We start from the raw sequence: 22,707 nt of genomic DNA, 5'->3' as shown, positions 1-22,707 counted from the left end.
GAGCCTCATCTTGTAGGCTTTGGAATCTCTTCAAGGGTGAGACTCGATACCCCCTCGTTGCTACCGTCTTCTAGATTGCATCTTGGCTTGGATTGCGTGTTCGCCGTAGGAAATTTTTTGTTTTCTATGCAACGTTATCCTACAGTGGTTGCCGCCGAAGAAGCGAGCCCGACGCGGGCTAGGGGGCGGGGTGGAGGCGGGCGACGCACCGCCCACCGCTCTGACTCCGACTCCCCCACGGAGTCAACCGACGTGTTCGTCCACAACCCCAACCCGAACGGCATCGTCATCCCCCGCACCGAGAAGTGGTGGGAGGAGCAGTACCGCCTCGAGGCTCGCCAAGAAGCTCGTGACGCACGGTGGGACGAGCTGAAGAAGAGGCGCGTCGAGGCGGAGGCGCACCGGGACAGGGAGGCTCGCCGGGAGGAGGCTTATGCTGCGATCGACATGGACCAGAGGGCGGTGAGGAGGGAGGACTGGAACGTAGCGGGGTGGAGGCCACCGGCGGGGCAATAGGCCATCCTCCGGGAGGATGGCCGCCAGATCGACGCCAACTAGGCTAGGGTTTGGGTGGGGCCAGCCCGGTAGTATTTTTATATTTTAATGTGTTTTATCTATGTGTAACAAGGCTACTATGTACGTGTTCGTGTGACACGACACTAAATATCGTAATGCTACTATTATTAGTGTTTTAATGTTTTTTTTTATCTATTTTAATGTATTTTTTTTATCTATTTCCATGTTTTATGACAAATTCAAAGGCTCAGTACTACTCTCTCCGTTCCTAAATATATGGTGTATAGATTTTGGCACGGAAATTAAGAACCGCACATTGAAGGCAACTTACACGAGTTTTGGGCAAGATTACCCCTAAATTATTGCTTTGAGAAAATAGAGGAGTTTGCATGAGCTAAGTCCAACTGAGTGGTTCTACGCAATACACCTTAAATTTTGGAGCTTTTTTAGGAAAAACTATACATCAAGGAACGGAGGGAGTACTACCTTCCACTAAAAAAACACTTATAAAAATACTTAGTAATATTACAAATTCAAATTCAAATTTGAACCACGATTACAAACACTTATAAGAAGCGACCGTATTGGGGCTGGAAACGCACTATTGGGCATGGCCTTTCCTAGAACCTTCGTCGTTTTTTTTTCATTTAACTGAACTTTGCAAACCCTACACGAGCGGGACTTGAACAACATGGTAGTTTTGCCAAATTGTTGTTGCATTTGATTGAACACTGATTACAAAGCATAAGATCCATCTCATTACTATTACAAAGCATGAAAATTGATAAGTGAACACTGATTGCTTTCTCTAACGGCTAATGATCAACAAATAAACAAAGCTGAGAGAAATTACACAAAAATAAAATTCTCGGCCATCAAATTATCCTGCCTTTTCAAATTGAAAAGTTTCACTAGCTGCTTGTTGATCTTCTTCAACACCTTCACCACCATCTCTTTCGCAACCCCTTTTCCGATTTCCCCGCCGCAGCAGCAGATCCCAATTGCTCCACCGCCGATGGCAAATTGAACCCCAGGGTTGCGCCCTCCATCTCAATCCTTCTGATGTACTCATCAATCCATTCAAAATGCGTGCATTTCTCCAGATCCTGAAAAAATAAAAAAAATTAACCCTAATTCCCAAATCGGATGAAAACGCAAAATTGAGGAAAATCAAATGAAATTGACAGAGGAGAAACTCAGATCCCACCTTCCCTGGCTCTGCTTTGCTCTCGCATTTGACAAACTCACGCTTGGCGTTGCCATTCTTATCGCTCATGGTGACCAGCCTCTTCAGGGGCGCCGTCCGTGGGCAATCAGGGCAGCTGCCCAACGGCACTGGACTGTAGCGTGGCCATTTGAGCTGGGAGGCGGAAGAGGAGCTCGACATCGTCTGTCGGCGTTGCCGCGCGTCGTCGTCAGAGAAGAAGGGGGAAAGAGAGGATGCAGAGGAGGATGCAACGGTCGGGGATTGCTCCGGCGCGGGGGCGAGGTGGCTCTGTTTTGTACCAGCTGAGAGCTGTGGGTCCCTTGCAGTGAGGTGGATAAGCTGTGGGTCCCGCGGTGAGGTGGACAAGAGGTACGTCCCGCGCTCGGAGGTGTCTTGTGCTAACGTGGATAAGTTGTGGGTCCCGCTTAGCCCATGTGATTTGAGTTGATAAGCTGTCTACTGTTGTTTAAGAGAAGTGTCGCATGCTAGCTATTTGCGTCGTCATGAGCATCGCATGTGGGCTATTCCTACGAACAACGTCGTTTTCTTTCCAATAGCGAGGAAAGACGTCGCGCATGAGCTATTTGCCCAGCAAATAATTTGGCATTCGCAGTGGCCGAAGTCTTCCACAAGTTTTGTGCAAAATAGAGGAGATGGAGCCAAGAAATTGGAACTCAGATGCGACTTGGTCGAGCATTGCCCATTCGCTGAAAGCTTCTACGAAATATCATCATCAACCTCGTCATCGAGTTGTACATTTTGGAACTTTACTGAAAGTTTCAATAATTGTGATAGATGATCCGCGGTGAAGTTGTCATGGAAGATAATTTCCCCACCCAAAAGTTCTCTTTGATAGCTTGATTTACTTTCAAATGAATCATTAATGATAATTTCCACACACAAGAAGAGCAAGTCTCAAAAATGAATTGAAAATGCCTTTCTTCATAGAATTGATTATTTTAACTACATGGGACCAGGAATAATTTTTTATTCAAGGACAGCACCTCCAATCTTTACAGATGCAGGAAAAGGTTCAAAGAGGAGCTGGCTCTTCTTGTTCACAAGGCTTCTAAAAAGTCTTATGCTGATCTCAAAATTTGGGCTGAGAGATTTCGATAACTATGGCAGTTCTATTTTTTTCTCTCTTCTTTATGCCTATGGTCTTTTAGCTAGCTTCTTGTTGCTATCCTCTAGCAACAGCCCTTCGCACCATATAACTTTTTAAAAAAATATAAATATATATGTTTTGCCTAAAAAAATATCTCCAAAACGTTTTGCTGGAGAAAAGAAGTTGTTGAGCCAGGGGAGGCAAAATAATGTAGTAGGAAGTTCTCAAGGATCCCACCGCTTCTCCTACCTGGCTGCTCCCTCCTATAAATACCAGGGGTGTCACTCACTCCAGGCAACCATTTGCCGCTGACAAACAAGAAGTCGCAGGCATACCACGTGATTGATTTAGAACAGAGCCATCAGCCATGGGCGTGTTCGCCGTCACCAAGGTTTCCGAGGGCCCCGTCCGCCCCTCCGCCGAGACGCCGTCGGAAACGCTGCCCCTCGCCTGGGTCGACCGCTACCCGACCCACCGCGGCCTCGTCGAGTCCCTGCACGTATACCGCGATGCCGTGCCAGTACCGACGCCGGCAGAGTCTAGGGACGCTGCCGCGCAAGAGAAGAAGACGACGAAGCCCCCGGCGGCGGTCGTGCGCGGCGCGCTAGCGGACGCGCTGGTGCACTACTACCCGTTCGCGGGGCGGATCGTGGACGGCGAGGACGCCGGGCGCCCCGCCGTGCTGTGCTCCGCCGACGGCGTCTACTTCGTGGAGGCCACAGCCAACTGCACGCTCGCCGACGTCAACTTCCTTGAGCGCCCGCTGCTGCTCGGCAAGGAGCAGCTCGTACCGTACCCGACGCCGGAGCTCTGGGCCGTCGAGCCGCACAACAGCCTTGCCATGATACAGGTGTTTTTTTTTTCACACAGCATTTCATTTTGTTTTCACGCTGTCGGCCAAGCTCAGTGAGAGAAAGCGCTTTGACCCACGCAAGACACAACAGCAACTCTTTTGTGCAAGCCATTTTAGTCTTTTTGTACACTGTTGACGATTATTAATAGATTGGTGGAATTTTTCAAAAAGAAAAAAATACATTCATGTTTAGATAAAGTTGATCCTCTTATTTTCCAGGATAGAGTGGCTATGTAAACAGAATGTCCAATGAAGTTGCTGGCACACACATGGCCGGAAAAGGTCATTTTAGAATACATGAAATGAAAAGTGCAGTATAAAGAATATACATGAAAACAACTCATTTTAAATCAGGGGCATTAAGTTACTAACAGCCGGCACGAGCTGATGAGCAAGATAGATTGACAGAGAGCCTACCGAGCACGTGCACACTTTTAATGTTGTGACCTTTTGATCGATCAGCTCACCACATTCACCTGCGGTGGCTTCGTGATCGGCCTGCGCACCAACCACGCGGTGGCCGACGGCACGGGGGCGGCCCAGTTCCTCAACGCCGTCGGCGACCTCGCCCGCGGCCTCCCGGAGCCGCGAGTCAACCCGGTCTGGGGGCGCGACAGCTTCCCAGACCCGGACATCAAGCCCGGCCCGCTCCCGGAGCTCCCCGTGCTGGCCCTGGAGTACATCGCCTTCGACTTCCCGGTCACCTACCTCGACAAGCTCAAGTCGCAGTACGCGGAGCTCACCGGCGGCAAGCACTGCTCCGGCTTCGACATCGTCGTCGCCAAGCTCTGGCAGTGCCGCACGCGTGCCATCGGCCCCGCCGTCGCCCCCGGCGCCGACGTCAAGCTCTGCTTCTTCGCCAGCGCCCGCCACGTGCTGAAGCTGGAGCCGGGCTACTGGGGCAACGCCATCTTCCCGGTGAAGGTGTCCGCGCCGGCGGAGAAGGTCGCCGGCTCGTCGGTGGTCGAGCTCGTCGGGGTGGTCCGGGAGGCGAAGCGGCGCATGGCCGAGGAGTGCCTGCGCTGGGCGGAGGGCCGCACCGGCGGCCACGACCCGTTCCAGATGACGTTCGACTACGAGTCGGTGTACGTGTCCGACTGGAGCAAGCTCGGGTTCTCCGACGTGGACTACGGGTACGGCACGCCCATGACCGCCGGCCCGCTGGTGAACTGCGACCTCATCGCGTCAGTCATCGTCATGAAGGCGCCGGCGCCGCTCGCCGGCACGCGCCTGCTCGCCAGCTGCGTCACCAAGGAGCACGCCGACCACTTCGCCGGCCTCATCAGGGAGGACCTCGTCTGACCGTACGCACATACGTACATCCACACCATCCATGCTTTCGTACGTTTGAGCAAAACCTGAAGGAAACCTAAAGAGTACTTAAATTATACTACCTATATGTGAAAAAATAAGGTGTGCGCTCTACGGTGCTTGAGTGTTCGTTTGACTGTTGTGTTTGTACGACAGCAAAATGATCTGTGGAAGCTATGTTATACATACCTGCATGCTATCTGAATATATGCATGGATGTGTCTTCGTGTGTAACAATGGTAATTACATTTTTGATATGTATCGTTTCAACAAAAAAAAATGATTTAAATTGAAATTTGAACTTGACAGGAATTACAAAATGGAGGGAGTACACAAGTACCAATTCACTATTCGTCGGAAAAGATATTGGATGCTGCTAGGGAGCAAAACAACCGCTATTAAATCTATGTGAGCCCTCACCCTAAAGTAGAAATTCAACCAAAGCACGCACATGATTATCTAAAAACACAACTACACAAGTAAGCATCACCTCCCAAGCGGAAATCACCGTGCCATGCACTCCGTCCAAGCTACCACTTTAGGTAATTTCTTAGTTGTGGTAGGCAAGTTTAAAATACCATTAGACAAAGCCAGCATTGTTGTACCTAGGAAACTTCACAATATACTATTTCACAACTAACATGCATTTGTAGGCAACTTATTAGATATGGTAGGCAAGTTTAAATTACCACTAGTGGTTGGGGCGCCCCATGGGGCGCCTCCTGGCCGGTCAGGTGCATGCAAATCAAGCCCCTCATGGCATTAGTAAGTTAAGAGCACATTGACTGAGTATTCAACAGGTAATGAATTAGAGCAGAACCACAATTATCTTGAACAGGTGCTGGTGTAGCTACAAACGAAAGGTCAATGTATAAAGTAAAATACACCTGAAGAAAGTAGCTATAGGTTGAGTATGGCTCAACAGAGATATGCCATAATATCATGCTGAACAAGAAACATATATTTCTAATGAACTCTATGCAGCAGCGCTTTTATGTGTGGGGATCAGGCTCTCCATTTGCTGGCTTCGCTGGCCCTCCATTTTCAGATTCAACTAACTCAGACTTGCCTTATTCTTTGAAGTGGAGAAATGTGTGTCGCTCACGATCGTAAGAACCTTTTCTGCAAAGCGTCGACCTGTCAAACCAAATGAGTTCCAGCAAGGCATAAAAAGGAAGTATCAGTCCAAAATGGTTGAAAAAAAATCACTGGATCTTGAAATGATGATGCTATATGTGCACATGGATCGAAACCTACTACCATAAATGGTTGAGCGAGTTCCATGATTTAGCTAGGAAAACCGGTTTAAACAAATGGTACTTCGGAACCAATGTGTTCAACTTAAACATTCTAGATATACTTTCCAATTTACTTTAAATACGTGTATAAGTGTATAAGTTAATGTTCAATTCACTGCAAGTTAAGAGAAACATGGATGAAAAAATCGGACAGCTAATAAAACAAAGTAAATGAAATGACAGATATGCATAAACTTTCATGTTCAAATTCACGGAGAATGTATATATTTTTGTTTCAGTAAAGAAGAAACTACCCATTTATCAACCTAACAAAATACCAAAAATAGAAAACAAATTCACTCAAAGTAGAAAATAAATTAACTCGAATTTAGTCAATTTAAGCAAATCTGTACACACAGAAACACAAGTAATTGAGAGAAAATGAGATTAGAATATGGCGACCTTCTCTCCTTGCAGATGGCATTTTAGGCGACGATGCAATGTCGGATGATTCTTCTCCACTTCTCATGTTCCTTTTGCTAACATGGCAGCAGGCCAGAGCAAGACTGCATACTGAGACCCACACACGAACACATTTAAATATTTAGGAGCACATAAATAGAAAATGGAATGAGCAACTCGGCAAATTTAATGCGTGAAAGTATGTTGTAAAGAATATGCTAAATAATCAAATCTGTGGGGGAATAGAACACCATCAGAGCTAGCCTCCCGCGTCGCTCCCGCGAGCGACCGGGGGGAAACCCTACCGCCGCCAGTCGCTCCCCCTACCTCCTCCCTCCCCCTCCTCGCCGCCGCCGGGGCGTGCTGGCGGGCAAAGCCCGGTCAGCATCGGCGGTGGCGGGGCCCCTTTCTCTCCCCGCTCGGGTGGTGGTGGCGCGGGCAGCAGACCTCGAGCGGCGGCGGCGCGCTAGCGTGGGGCGCGGCGGCGCGGTGGCAGCCACCGGCGGCAGGGCTGGAGGTGCTGTGTACCGGCGTGGAGGGCCTCGAGGTGCTGCTGCTGGGCGCTGGCGACGGGGGCGTCCGGCTGCTTCCGGGATCTGGCTCTGCCCAGATCTGCTGGGTAGTTGCTGTCTCCTGCGTTGGTGGCAGGGCGGCGGCTCCCCAGGCTCCGGCGTTCGTCCGTCTCGGCGGCAGTGGACGTGAGTTGGCCTCCTCGCTGGCCGGCGTGGTGTTGGGCGGCGGAGAGGCTGCTTGCGGGGTGCTGGCCATTTGTGGTCGGACTCGTGGCGGCGTAGTGAAGCTTCTGCTTCCTGGCGGGCAAGGTGGCCTCCGGGCGGCGCTTTGGCAGCTCTTGGCGGCGGGCGTCGGCGGAGGGAGCGGCTGCAGGGTGGCGCTCCGTTTCGGGCCAGAGCTAGGCCTGCCGCGGGCAAGGCGGCCCCATGGTGGGTGGCGTCTCGGCCTTCTAGTTTGGCTTCTCTGAGGTGGTGGTTGTCGATGCCTGCCTCGGTGGCAGGGTGGCACCAACCCCTAGGCCCTGCTGGCCGACGTGGTGTCGGGTGGCGTGTGCCTGCTTGCGGTGTGCTCGTCCTCCTCTCTAATACGCTGAGCTACCACCTCCGGCGGCGCCGGCTCCCTCTGAAACGACCGTGGCCCACGCGACCTCCACCAAAGAATATCCGGGTCGACGACGGGACCCGGATTCCGCACCAAGGTGCGTGCCCCGGAAGATAACACCTCCCAGTGCCACCCCGGCGGAGCCCAGTCCTGAACTTCCCCCATCAGCTGCATCTGCTCTAAAATTGTCCTAGCTCCAGGACGCGGAGGGCGCGGCATCGTATGCAAACTAACAAATATAATATTGAATTTGAATAAAGTAGTCATCGTCGTACGCGGCGTAGGCTTCGTCGTCGTCATCGTCCTCGCGGTCGTCGGTGTCGTTGTGTTGCGTCTGCTGACGTCGCGTCGGCGCCTGCGGGCTACCCGGCGCCGCCGGACTTCCGCGCGCCGAGAGGATGGAGGCTGAGCGCAGGCGGCGTGCCGATCCCGCCACCGCCAACGGGTGGGGGCGCACTCGAAGCGGCAATCGACGAGGTGCTCGTCACTCTCCGTGACGAGCAGCGGGCGGATCCACGATTCTTCCCCGAGAACTACGAATCGTGGATCGCGTTCTTCCGGCGAAGGTATGAACGCGAACTCGCGGCGTACGACGGCCCTCCTCCTCCTCCGCCTACCGCGCTAGCATTGAGAGGTTTCCCCTTACCACGCTTGGCTCGAGCGGCCGTGTATTATTCCTGCAAAATCCTAAAATCGTGTATTAATTGCAAAATTCGATCTTTTCTTGTCTATTTCATGGCTTGGAAAATTAGGGCCCGATCCACCCTACCTTCATATGGGTTTAAAACTGATTTTTTCGAGATTGTGTTTAAAACTGAAGGTACTCGTTTAAAAATCACCATTTAGTCTTACCTTAACCCCGTCGTTGGGTCCCCATTGTTTGGGTCCTCCACAAACTACTTTTTGCCCTGCTCATGCAACCCATACCCTGTTTCGTTGCAGATATGAGCGTGTTGTGGTAACTCCTTCCTTTAGAGTGGTGAGCTTACCCAATACTGCTAACTTAATAACAACACATTCCGCTAGATTCAATTCATCAAAAGGTGTCGGTAATATACAACAAGTACTTACCCTACTAGACGATGCATCATGAAAGTGGTGAGCTTACCCAATACTGCTAACTTAATAACAACACATTCCACTAGATTCAATTCATCAAAAGGTGCCGGTAATATACAATAAGTACTTGCCCTACTAGACGATGCATCACGAGCGAAGCAACTATATTTCGTGATGCATCACATGTTCATCACACAAGGGGTTAGTATATACCACCTCGAACAAGATGGCAAAATCAACCCAAGATTAAGGAGTTTAATTTCACGGCCGGGACTGGCGGCACAAAGACGATAAAGCAGACCCTACTAGAGAAAGCAGAAGAAAAGGAAGGAGATGCATGCATGTTTTTTTACCTCTAGGACGAACGGCCGGCGGCTCCAAACAGCCTCCTCCCTATGTATGCAGCCATCTTCACCACGGAGGCCCAGTCTAGAGCGGCGGCAAGCTTATTCCCCATGCTATGCCATGGACGGCGGCGCCACCAAGATAAAGCATGGCGGCCTCGTCTCCTCTCATCTCCCCGCCGTCGTGCCCGGGGCCGACGTCAAGCTCTGCTTCTTCGCCAGCGCCCGCCACGTGCTGAAGCTGGAGCCGGGCTACTGGGGCAACGCCATCTTCCCCGTGAAGGTGTCCGCGCCGGCGCCGAAGGTCGCCGGCTCGTCGGTGGTCGAGCTCGTCGGGGTGGTCCGGGACGCCAAGCGGCACTTGGCCGAGGAGTGCCTGCGCTGGGCGGAGGGCCCCACCGGCGGCCGCGACCCGTTCCAGATGACGTTCGATTACGAGTCGGTGTAGGTGTCCGATTGGAGCAAGCTCGGGTTCTCCGACGTCGACTACGGGTACGGCACACCCATAACCGCCGGCCCGCTGGTGAACTGCGACCTCATCGCGTCAGTCATCGTCATGAAGGCGCCGGCGCCGCTCGCCGGCACGCGCCTGCTCGCCAGCTGCGTCACCGAGGAGCACGCCGACCACTTTGCCGGCCTCATGAGGGAGGACCTCGTCTAACCGTACGTCGTACGTACGTACATCCATCATCCATGCTTTCTTGACTGCCACTCAAGCGCATGGCAAGAAAAGGAGATGTAGAAAAGAAGGAGGGCAAAATCATCCCAAGATTAAGGAGTTTAATTTCACAGCCAGGACTGGCGGCGCAAAGACAAGAAAAACAGATCCTACGACAGACAGAAGAATAAAAGGAAGGAGAGGCATGCATGTTTTTTTACCTCTAGGACGAACGGCCGGCGGCGCCAAATAGCCTCCCTATGCAGCCGTCTTCACCACGGAGGCCCAGACTGGACCGGCGGCAAGCTCATTCCCCATGCCACGCCATGGGTGGCGGCGCCGCCGAGATGGAGCATGGCGGCCTCCTCTCCTCTCCTCGCCAAAGTCCAAAGTCACAAGTCACGCGAAGCCGACACGCGGCATGTTACCCATGGGCTTGTACTTATAGAGTGAGGGCCGAGAGGTTTTGGGGAAGGTTTGAATTTCCAGGAAAATGGAGCTGGGGAGGAGCGGGAAGAAGAACAGTGGTAGGAGCTAATTTTTTCATCTCCTTGTTGATAATGCAGAGTAATGGACCGCTAGGATTTTCCTTGCCACGGATTGGTGACATGGACAACACATGCATCATCTTGCGGAAGTTGCCTAGTATGCGGTAATTGAATGACCAATAATCACGGGAGAGCAGATCAATTAGCTGGAGGTAGTTATTGTGGACCATAACAGAGAGCAGCTCAATTCTCTCGAGGTAGTTACTATTGACTGTTTGGTTTTCAATGGAGGGCTTCTTTTCGAATTAGGAGGAGAAGCCCAATCTCTCCAGAATTAACGCTTTGGTTTCCTTTGGCATGATCGGATTGTCCTCTTCTGCATGGATTCCAAGCTAGGCCTCGAACCATTTTTCTCTTGTGCCTTTTCTTCGGTCAAATGCCCCAAAGCAAACTTAAACTGATGCAACAACGACACAAGAAAATCCTCTACGCAAATTATATCAAATCTAAAATCACTACAACAATCGTGGCGCGCCTCGCGGATCATCGTCGCCACCAACAGTTGTTAGCCAGTCAAGGCCACCAAGTAAAATTAGCGACTTTTGTCCTTCTCCTAGCCACGGCTTATTCCCTCTTGAGCGGCCAGTGCCTTTTCGGAACGGCATAATGAACTGATGCAAAGCTACTTCTCCTAATCTTTTTGTATGGCCTGAGCAAAAAATGGAGCAAGTACCTACCGACCAAGGAATTTTCTTTAAGGGAAATTATTGATAAGTTAATCAACTAATTACAGGGTCAATCAGCATGTGCGCTAGAGATTGAAAAAAAAGGTAAACGAGTTGTAGGCGCTAATTTCTTCATCTCCTTGTTGATCATGGGGAGCAATGGACCGCTTGGATTTGCCACTGGTAATTGTTGTGGGCTATACTGGAGGCAGAATTTCCGAGGAACTGCTTCTTTTGGAATTCGGAGGAGAAGCCCAAGCTATGCTGTAAGCCTGTAAGGAATACGCTCCAGAATTAATGTTTGCTTTCGTTTTCTTTGGCATGATCAAATTGTCATCTCTACATGTATTGGAAGCTAGTCCTGAAAAAAATTCTTCTGCTGGCTGTTCAGGTGCCTATGGTTGCTAACACCATTATATTCAGTCAAATACTCCAAAGCAAAATTGTTGTGATACAACAACAACCACAAAAGAATATTCTCTACGCAAAGACGATCGTCTACGCTGATCACCGCAGTCATGGGCTGTTACCACCGCTGGAGAGTGTACAACTGAAGCTAGCGATTTTTGTCCCTCTACTTCTCTTGGCTACGGCTTGGCTCTTGAGCAGACAGTCCCTTTTCCCAACGGTCTAATGCGATGCAAAGCTACTTCTCGTCTTCTTTATAAGAGCAACGAGCATGTGCTGTGTTTTGTTGTACAATTAGATCATTAAATGTTAATCTGTAAATATTCAAAATTTTGGATAAGAAACTAGCCCTGGAATTTTCTTTTTCTTCTGCTAGCTTTCAGGTGCCTATGGTTGCTAACACCATTATATTTAGACAAATACTCGAAAGTAAACTTTGTGTGATACAACAACCACATAAGAAAATTAAAATTCTACAATCAAAGATGATCATCGACGCGAAGCCGACACGCGACATGTCACCCATGGGCTTGTACTTCTAGAAGGAGGGCCAAGAGATTTTGGGGAAGATTTGAATTTCCACGAAAACGAAGCTGGGGGAGAGCGGGAAGAAGACGAGTGGTAGGCGCTAATTTCATCATCTCCTTGTTGATCATGCAGAGCAATGGACCGCCAGGATTGGCCTTGCCACGGATTGGTGACATGGACAACACATGCACCATGCAACTAATTAAATAGCCAGTAATCAAGGGCTCAATTCAAGGCAGTTATTGCGAATTGTACGGGAGGAAGAGCAGCTCAATTTTCTGGAGGTAGTTATTGGTAGTTATTATTGATTGTAAGATTCCCCGGGGAGGGATTTTTCTGGAATTCGAAGGAGAAGCACAATCTGTGCCACAAGGAACGAGCTCTAGAATTAATCATTTGCTTCTGTTTCCTTTGCTCCAAGCTATGCCTCGAAACATTTTTCTCTTGTGCTACACCGTTATATTTAGTCAAATAATCCAAAGTTTACTTATATTGATGAAACTACAACACAACAAAAAATCCTAGAAAATCCACTAAGCAAAGTATATCAAATCCTAGAAAATCCTCTAAGCAAAATATATCAAATCCTAGAAAATCCTCTAAGCAAAGTATATCTCTACAGTAGTCGTGGCTCGTCGTCTCCGCCAACAGCGTTGTTAGGCAGTGAAGGCCACGTACAAGTGACGCTAGCTTCTCCTTCTCCTGGCTAGTCCAGTGCCTTTTCCAAACGTCGTAATAAAACGGTGCAAAGCTACTTCTCCTGATCTTTATATGGCCTTAGCAAAAAACTGAGCAAGTACCTACCGACCAAGGAATTTTCTTTAAGAAAAACAATTGATAAGCTAATCAACTAATTACATGGGCGCTAGAGATTAAAAAAATAGCAAAACAAGTGGTAGGCGCTAATTCCTTCATCTTCCTAATGATCATGGGGAGCAATGGACCTTCTGGATTTGTCGCTGGTAGTTATTATGGACTGTACGGGGAGGAGAGCACCTCAATTCTCTAGAGGTAGTCATTATGGACTGTAGGGCCCCTGAGGGAGGGCTTCTGTTGAAATTCGGAGGAGAAGCCCAAGCTGCGCTGCAAGGAATGAGCTCCAGAATTAACGTTTGCTTTCTTTTCCTTTGGTCTGATCAAATTTTCATCTCTGCGTGGATAAAAAACTAGCCCTGGGATTTTCTTTTTCTTCTGCTGGCTGTTCAGGTGCCTGTGGTTACTAACACCATTATATTTAGTTAAATACTCCAAAGTAAAATTTGTTTGATACAACGACATAAGAAAATTAAAATTCTGGAAGCAAAGACGATCATCCATGCTGAGATCAGCGTCAGCTGTTACAACAGCGGGAGAGTGCCACGTACTACTGAAGCTGGCGATTTTTGTCCTCTCCTTCTCCTGGCTACGGCTTGGCTCTTGACCAGCCAGTGCCTTTTCCCAACGTCCTAATGCAACGATGCAAAGTTACCTCTTGTCTTCTTTATATGAGCAATCAGCATGTGTGCTTGAGATTAAATTTGTTGGGAAAACCTTTGCTGCTTTCTTGTACAATTAGATCATTAAATGTTAATCTGGAAAATTCAGAATTTTGGCATGCCCTACACTCTTTTTTGGACATCTCGGCCACACAGCAAATATTTGACAATAGAGGTGCAAAGAGCACAACACTTGTGGCATCTAAAGACGGATGCAAATTAAGGGCAGATGTTTTAAAACGTGCAAAGGAGATAAATATTACAAGTCCTGATTGTTGAAACAAGATTGTTCCCCTGATAAATATTTATGTGTGAGCATTAAACTAGTACAGGCCACAGCCAGCCAAGATGCAGAAACACTAGAGCATGCCCGGTCACGACGGGACAAAGAAGCAGCCAGTCAGCGATGGAGTCCACGGTGACCAGGCCATGACGTCCTGCTCAACACCGGGCAGCATCAGGACCCTCCCCTGATGCACCAGACCAAGCGACGGAACCTGCAAATCACATAAAAAGAAATTATTATCAACATGTTTGGTTATTACTGATACTATCATCGATTCCATAGATAGAAACCATTTCGCTATAGAGCAAGTTCACAAAAGACCACATCAATATAGTCAGGCATGAAGATCTGCTGCTCAGATACAAGGCAACACGTGTGAATGCAGAGATGGGATGGAAACTTTGATAGTAATCTCTGGAATGATTTTCTTTTCCAAATGAAATGGTTTTTTGACATTGTCAAAGCAACAAGTGTGCATGCAAACAGGTCACTAGCTATTTGGTGCATGCAACAGCAGCCACAGCTAAAATAGACAGGTAGCTAGTTCTCAGGTTTTAGTACATAGCTACTGAAGACATAACAAAAGAGAGATCAAAGCAGCTCCCAGGTCTAGGAGCTCATTATATACAAATATAAGTCTATACTATGACATTGAGTAACTACCTGCAAACCAGTGTGTCGAGGCTGCAACTATCACAACCCAGGAGCTTTGTGAATCCTTCAGTATACATACACAGTCCAGGTCCTGGAGAAACTTCCAAGTCAAGACACGAGATAGCAAATAACAAAACCCTTCATATTAAATAAGAATTCAAGCTATAGGTTTAGCCCACATCAAATAAAATTTGATTCAAAGCCCGCGCTCGACGGGAGTCCTAGCATTTCCAGCTAGTTGCATTCCAAGCTGTGCTAGCGGTGGTCTCTAAGATTGTCATTACTAGATGTCTAAATGTAGACCTACCTGAATACATAAATAAGAGAACATACAGTGAGTGTAAATATTGCCTATATATTAACAGTAAGATATTTTTGTTCAATAAATACTGGATACATAAATAAGAGAAAACATGATATGAGCGTAAATAAGGAGTATAATTGTGGACTATATATTAACAGTAAGTTTTCTTTGTTCAATCAATATTGAATAGTTTGATTTAAAGATCCATCCTTCCTGGCACAAAGAAATCATCTCCCTATACATGCTATGAGCAACTTGGATCAGAGCAATAATTTTCTGCATGCCTCACTCATGTATTTTGCTGGAGACATTCATACGAGTAAAGAAGTTTCTGGGGACTGGTTTAGTGAACAAAAAGAAAAGATGCCTAAACTATGATTTCCATTGTTTTGGACAGAAGACGGAATATCTCCAGTACATGATAAACCTAGAACCGCATATGGATAATTCCATGTTTCAAAAGATAGTATAGCACTATCTGGATCCCTCAGGTTGCAAACGAAGTACATACAAGTATGGCAACAAAATGAATGCACTCACGAGAATTAACCATAACTTAATTTCATAAAGCATATTATATGAAAATATGGATTACAAACTGATTAAAAATATCAATTTAAGATGAGTAAGCAAAAGCTGAGTATAAAATGGCACAAATTCTAAGTTTCAAAAGACGGCGTTAGTAATTTTCTGTCATGATTATTAATTCACTAACACCATGTGTGATGAAAAAATATACTACCTCTGTGCATTTTTAGATGTCAAAAGTTTGTCTAAATATAAAATTTTAGACATAGATACATTCAAATTTAGATGAACCACCGGACATCTATTAATGGATGGAGGGAGTAGCTTTCTAGCTACTTATACAATGCTGGCACAAACAGTAGCATATCCAAACAAAAGTTAGAAGTAATACTGATTAAGTTCCTAATTCTAGTTAAACTATATAAAGAAGCAGAAAACTTGTCCGTTGCGCACTCACTGTAGCTTTCTTGCCAAATTACAACACTTCCATAAACAAATAAATAGTGGCATATAACAAAACAGAAAAGTACTCACATTCAGGTCCTACTTCTATCTAGAAATCAAATTCCTTATAAAGAAGAAACCCACACAAACAATATTCATATGCCTTTCACCTACTGAACATCGATATTTCAAACTCTGGCGTGTCCGCACATGATACTACACCGATACTCTGATAGCCTGATACGCTGGCAATACACATATCCCAGGAGTATCATCTTTCCCTTTTTAAGAAGAAATAAAAGAAATGCCGACAAGCTGCCGGTGACGTCGTCGAAAGGGCAGGGACACGGGAAGCCCAGTGGAAGCCCACTATTAAACCTGGCAGCCATGGACACCATCGATGTATTTTCCAAGTATCACTGAATGGGGCACAGTATAATGATAGAGTAATTTGATGAGATGACCATTTGGCCATTGAGGACTTTAAAAATATTCTTTATCTTTATTACAAGCCAGTTTATTCATTTTTATCAGCAAGGCAGTGAATACAGCAGTTTTCTGATCAGCATTCTATGTTCTTTATCTTTATCACAAGCAATTTTATTAATTTTTAGATGTATACTTGCCGTATCGCGGTATTGCTGTTTCTAGAATATTGCCGTGCCCACGTACTAGTATCGGTGCTTTGTAGCCTTTCACCACCAGAAAATGGGTATTTGTACAAGCCTTTCACACAATTCAAAAAATGACATCTCATAGTATTAACCTAAAAAATTAAACCACCCTTCAATGGAAATGAGCAAAATGTGCTCCATTTTGAAAACCCGTTTCATAAGATAATTGTATTCCTGCCAACAAGCAAGCTACTAACAGAATAACAGAACACATATCCATAAGCTCAATCCGCATCAAGGAAAAATCTCAAGCTGCAGAGTTACTAACCATCAATAACCTCACTTTCATTAACAGAACACGAGTTGAAACAGACCTAGGAGATAAGGATTTATACCTTCCAATGGCAGAACCACGTCGATGAAGCCAGGCAGAAGCAAACTAGGGTTGTCTGCAGCTAGGCAGGGGTAGGGGTAGCTCTTGGTTGCCGGTCCATGCTGCGGGGAGGCCTGAGAAGAAGGGCATGTGGCAGCATCGCTAGTCATCGGCACTGGCAATAGCTGCGCTGGACATTGTCGCCACACGAATACCACTTGTGTTGTAGCACGACAACCGGGCAAAGCACTCCTCCTTCCTCAAAGTACAGGTGCATCTCCACGTGTGTCACTGCATGCATAAAGCAAGATATTGAGAATTACGAAGATAGATTTAAGAATTAAGGTTCTCAGGTTTTCAAAAACAAACATATCTGGTTCATATCAAGTAAAAAATCTCCAAGCATTATCACATGATTTATGAGGCTACAAATATGATAAATCTTTTCAAGAATGATATAACTTTTCAAGCACAAATCAAATTACAGAAGGCCGCTACATATCAAATCAAACATTTTCGAGCATGACTAAACCCTAACCTACAAGTTATGTATCCGAATAACTTGCATCAAACCACAACCTCAGCAAGTAATCAACTTACACTTCTGACCATGTAAGCTATAACACCAAGCGGTTACATACATTAAAATAAGCAAGGAGCGCTTCCCTTATATCTAGGAGAACAAACTACTTATGGGTGCTGGCTTACACAGGTACCAACGCCTAATGGGGCTCCCAGTTCTGAAATTTCAAATACGAGTGCAAGCTAGCCTCGAATCCGGCTAACAAAGTAGCTACAGCAATCCTAGAGCAAACCTAGAACACCTTGTAAACGAAAGACCGGTGAATGCAATCGCGGAAGAGTGAAAGATCGCTTTTTTCCCCTACATACACCGAGGGCCAGTGCTGTGTCCTTCGATGCAAGGTCTCACCAGCGTGTGTGTCGGGGGGGACGACGAAGCTGCTGCTCGTGCCGGGGGTGGAACTTGGTGTCAGTGATGGCGTAACAATAGTAATTCTCATGATTCTTAATTCACTTAACACCATGTGTGAAGAAAAAATATAGCTTTCTAGCTAATTATGGAATGCTAGCACAAACAACTGCTTATCCAAACTGAAGTGATAAGTAGTACTGATTAAGTTCCTAACTCTTAAATCTATATAAATAAGCAGAAAACTTGTCAGTGCACAGCTGACTGTAGCATTTTTGCAAAATTATACAACACTGGCATAAACAAAAACATAGTGGCATATAACGGAAAGGAGAAGTAATCAGATTCAGGTACTACTTCTATCTCGGAACCAAATTACTTATAAAGAAGAAACCCACACCAACAATTAATATGCCTTTCAGGCTTCACCACCACAAAATGGATATTTGTACAAGCCTTTCACACAAGTAAAAAAATGACATCTCACAGTACAGAGAGAGGATTTTCAGAGTAGGTGCTCAATGCGCACTCGTATCAAGATCCATGCTAGCTCTTTTTTCCCCATCTCAAACAACTTCTCATTTTTGTATCACTCACACCACACAATATTTGAACTTGAAATTTGGCAGATCACTTAACCATAACAACTAGAATCTGAGAAAAATATTTCGATTTTGTTATGTCTTCATGTATATATATTTATAAAGAAATATTTTGAATTTTTAAATAATTTGAGATTTAAATTTGCAAAAAAATCAAAACTATTTTCCCCAATTCTATTTGTTATTTTTGAGTGTCTTGCAAAAAAATGAAATCGAAATATTATATAATTTGAGAGATACAAAAAATAAAAAGTCAAAAAATGAGAAGGTCCACTCTGCGCACCTGCTCCATTCAGGTTTTCCCAAACTAAAAAATTAAAACCACCCTTCAATGGAAGCACAACTTCTCATCTCCATTAGGAAATGAGCAAAATCTGCTCCATTTTGAAAACCCATTTCATAAGGTATATATTCCTGCTACCTAACACAACACATATCTATAAGATCAATCCGCATCAAGAAAAAATATCAAGCTGCAGAGTTACAAACCATCAATAACATCGCTTGATCAACAACAAAACAGGAGTTGAAACACACCTAGGAGAAAAGGATTTATACCTTCCAATGGCAGAACCACGTCGATGAAGCCAGACAGCAGCAAACTAGGGTTGTCCTGCAGCTAAGCAGGGGCAGGGGTGGCTCTCGGCTGCCAGTACATGCTGCGGGATGGCCCGAGAAGCAGGGCACGTGGCGGCATCGCTGGTCATCGGCAATGGACAATGAGGGGACAATGGGGCTGCTGCTCGTGCCGGGGGCCGGGAGCAACTTGGTGTCAGTGATGGCGTAACAATAGTAATTATCTGTCATGATTCTTAATTCACTTAAAACCATGTGTGAAGAAAAAATATAGCTTTCTAGCTAATTATACAATGCTGGCACAAACAGCTGCTTATCCAAACTGAAGTGATAAGTTGTACTGATTAAGTTTCTAACTCTTAAATCTATATACAGAAGCAGAAAACTTGTCAGTTGCACGTTGACTGTAGCTAACTGTAGCTTTCTTGCAAAATTATACAACACTGGCATAATTTAAAACATAGTGGCCTATAACAGAAAGGAGAAATACTCAGATTCAGGTCCTTTCAGGCTTATAAAGAAGAAATACTCGGAATCAAATTACTTATAAAGAAGAAACCCACACCAACAAAATTCATATGCCTTTCAGGCTTTCACCACCATAAAATAGTATTTGTACAAGCCTTTCACACAATTAAGAAAAAAGGCATCTCATAGTACTAAACTAAAAAATTAAAACCACCCATCAATGGAAGCACAAACTTGTCACATATCCGTTAGTAAATGAGAAAAATCTGCTCCATTTTGAAAACCCATTTCATAAGGTATATATTCCTGCTACCAAGCAAGCTACTAACAGAGTAACAGAACACATATGAAATATCTATGAGCTCAATCCGCATCAAGACAAAATATCAAGCTGCAGAATTACAAACCACCAATAACATCACTTGATCAACAACAGAACAGGAGTTGAAACACAACTAGGAGAAAAGCATTTATACCTTCCAATGGCAGAACCACGTCGATGAAGCCAAGAAGCAGCAAGGCAGGGGCAGGGGTGGCTCTCGGCTGCCAGTACATGCTGCGGGATGGCCCGAGAAGCAGGGCACGTGGCGGCATCACTGGTCATCGGCAATGGAAATAGCTGTGCTGGACGCTGTCGCCACACCAATACCACTTGCGATGTAGCACAACAACCGTGCCAAGCACTACTCCTTCCTCGAAGTACAGGTGCAACAGCAGTAGCCGCAGCTGCTCGTGCTAGTATCTTCTCACAGCTAACGGGAGAATCACATGGTTCAAGTTAGCTAGAAACATGGAAAGGAATAAATTACATTCGTTGAAGGCAGCGGAAGGTACCTTAATATGAGCCGTAGTCGTTCTTGTCCCCAGTGTTGTCCAAGTGGAGCTAGTCTGCGTTCCTAAACCCACCGCCGCCTTGGTCTGCAATTCTCCACGTGTGTCACTGCGTGAATAAAGCGAGATAGTTGGAATTAACAAGATAGATATAAGAATTGAGGTTCTCAAGTTTTCATAAACAGACATATCTGGTTCATATCCTAAAGTAAAAATCTCCAAGCATTATCACATGATTTCCGAGGCTACAAATATGATAAAACTTTTCAAGCATTATATAACTTTTCAAGCACGATGAAATTATAGAAGGCCCCTACATATCTGACCAAACATTTTCGAGCATAATTCAAGCCTAACCTACAAGTTATATATCCGAATAACTAGCATCAAACTGGAACCTCGGCAAGCAATCAACTTACACTTCTGGCCATGTGAGCTATAACACCAAGTGGTTACATGTATACATCAAAATAAGCAAGAAGCGCTTCCCTTCTATCTATGAGAACAAACTACTTATAGGTGCTGCCTTAAACAGGTAGCAACGCCTCATGGGCGCTCCAAGTTCTGAAATTTCAAATACGAGTGCAGGCTGGCCCTGAATCCGGCTAATGAAGTAGCTGCAGCAATCCTAGAGCAAACCTAGAACACCTTGTAAACCAATCACCGGGTATGCAATTGCGTAAGAGTGAAAGATCGCTTTTTTCCCCTACATACACCGAGGGCCGGTGCAGCGTCCTTCGTCACATAGATGCAAGGTCTCATCAGCGTGCGTGTATGAGGGGACGATGGAGCTGCTGCTCGTGCCGGGGGCTGGGTGGAACTTGCTGTCAGTGACGGCGTAACAATAGTAATTTTCCGTCATGATTCTTAATTCACTTAACACCATGTGTGAAGAAGAAATATAGCTTTCTAGCTAATTGTAAAATGCTGGCACAAACAGCTGCTTATCCAAACTGAAGTGATAAGTTGTACTGATTAAGTTCATAACTCTTAAATCTATATAAAGAAGCAGAAAACTTGTCAGTTACACATTGACTTTAGCTGACTGTAGCTTTCTTATAAAATTATACAACACTGGCATAAGCAAAAACATAGTGGACTATAACGGAAAGGAGAAATACTCAGATTCAGGTCCTTCAATCTCAGAATCAAATTACTTCTAAAGAAGAAACCCACACCAACAAAATTCATATGCCTTTCAGGCTTTCACCACCACAAAATGGTATTTGTACAAGCCTTTCACACAATTAAAAAGAATGACATCTCATAGTACTAACCTAAAAAATTGAAACCACCCTTCAATGGAAGCGCAAACTTGTCATCTCCATTAGGAAATGAGCAAAATCTGCTCCATTTTGAAAACCCATTTCATAAGGTATATATTCCTGCTAGTCTGCTACCTAACAGAACACATATCTATAAGCTCAATCCGCATGAAGAAAAAATATCAAGCTGCAGAATTACAAACCAGCAATAACATCACTTGATCAACAACAGAACATGAGTTGAAACACACCTAGGAGAAAAGTATTTATACCTTCCAATGGCAGAACCACGTCGATGAAGCCAGGCAGCAGCAAACTAAGGTTGTCCTGCAGCTAGGCAGGGGCAGGGGTGGCTCTCGGCTGCCAGTACATGCTACGGGATGGCCGGAGAAGCAGGGCATGTGGCGGCATCTCTAGTCATCGGCAATGGCAATAGCTATGCCGGTCGTTGTCGCCACACCAATACCACTTGCGATGTAGCACACCAACCGTGCCAAGCACAACTCCTTCCTCGAAGTACAGGTGCAACAGCAGTAGCCGCAGCTCCTCGTGCCAGTATCTTCTCACGGCTAACAGTAGAGTTACAAGGTTAAAGTTAGCTAGAAACGTGGAAAGGAACTAGTAAATCATTCGGAGAAGGCAGCGGAGGGTACCTTATAATGATCCATAGACGTTTTTGTCACCGGTGTTGTCCAAGTGGAGCTAGTCGGCGTTCCTAAACCCACCGCCGCCTTGGTCTGCATGTTCTCGTACCCATCCAGTGCATCTCCACGTTTGTCACTGCGTGAATAAAGCGAGATAGTTGGAATTAACAAGATAGATATAACAATTGAGGTTCTTGAGTTTCCATAAACAAACATATCTGGTTCATATCCTAAAGCAAAAAAAAAAAAAAAAAAAAATCTCCAAGCATTATCACATGATTTATCATTTATGAGGCTACAAATATGATAAATCTTTTCAACCATTATATAACTTTTCAAGCACGATCAAATTATAGAAGGCCGGTACATATCTGATCAAACATTTTCGAGCATGATTCAACCGTAACCTACAACTTATATATCCGAATAACTTGCATCAAAACAGAACCTCGGCAAGTAATCAACTTACACTTCTGACCATGCGAGCTATAACACCAAGCGGTTACATACATCAAAATAAGCAAGAAGCACTTCCATTATATCTAGGAGAACAAACTACTTCTGGGTGCTGCCTTCCAGGTAACAACGCCTCATGGGCGCTCCAAGTTCTGAAAGTTCAATTACAAGTGCAAGGTAGCCTCAAATCTGGCTAATAAAGTAGCTGCAGCGATCCTGAGAAAACCTAAAACACCGT

General features: G+C 45.7%; 1 protein-coding gene and 1 pseudogene across 1 annotated transcript; both read left to right on the top strand.

Moving 5' to 3' along the window:
• Positions 1-3,198: 3,198 nt before the first annotated feature.
• On the top strand, positions 3,199-4,986 carry LOC124683824 (acyl transferase 10-like). The gene is made up of 2 exons (XM_047218265.1): positions 3,199-3,681; positions 4,147-4,986. Exons 1-2 carry the CDS (start codon positions 3,199-3,201, stop codon positions 4,984-4,986), a joined length of 1,323 nt encoding a protein of 440 aa, XP_047074221.1.
• A 4,346-nt stretch (positions 4,987-9,332) lies between these two features.
• LOC124659533 lies at positions 9,333-9,872 on the top strand (annotated as a pseudogene).
• The last annotated feature ends 12,835 nt before the right edge of the window (positions 9,873-22,707 follow it).

This window comes from Lolium rigidum, chromosome 1, assembly GCF_022539505.1.
Source record: "Lolium rigidum isolate FL_2022 chromosome 1, APGP_CSIRO_Lrig_0.1, whole genome shotgun sequence".
NCBI classification, from domain to species: Eukaryota; Viridiplantae; Streptophyta; class Magnoliopsida; order Poales; family Poaceae; genus Lolium; species Lolium rigidum.
Note: the sequence above shows the minus strand (reverse complement) of the source record. Positions and strands in the feature narration are given on the sequence as shown.

Coding starts and splice junctions, on each gene's coding strand:
- LOC124683824 (XM_047218265.1), top strand. CDS start 3,199: ATGGGCGTGTTCGCCGTCACCAAGGTTTCCGAGGGCCCCGTCCGCCCC. Junction 3,682..4,146: donor ACAGCCTTGCCATGATACAG/GTGTTTTTTTTT, acceptor TTGATCGATCAG/CTCACCACATTCACCTGCGG.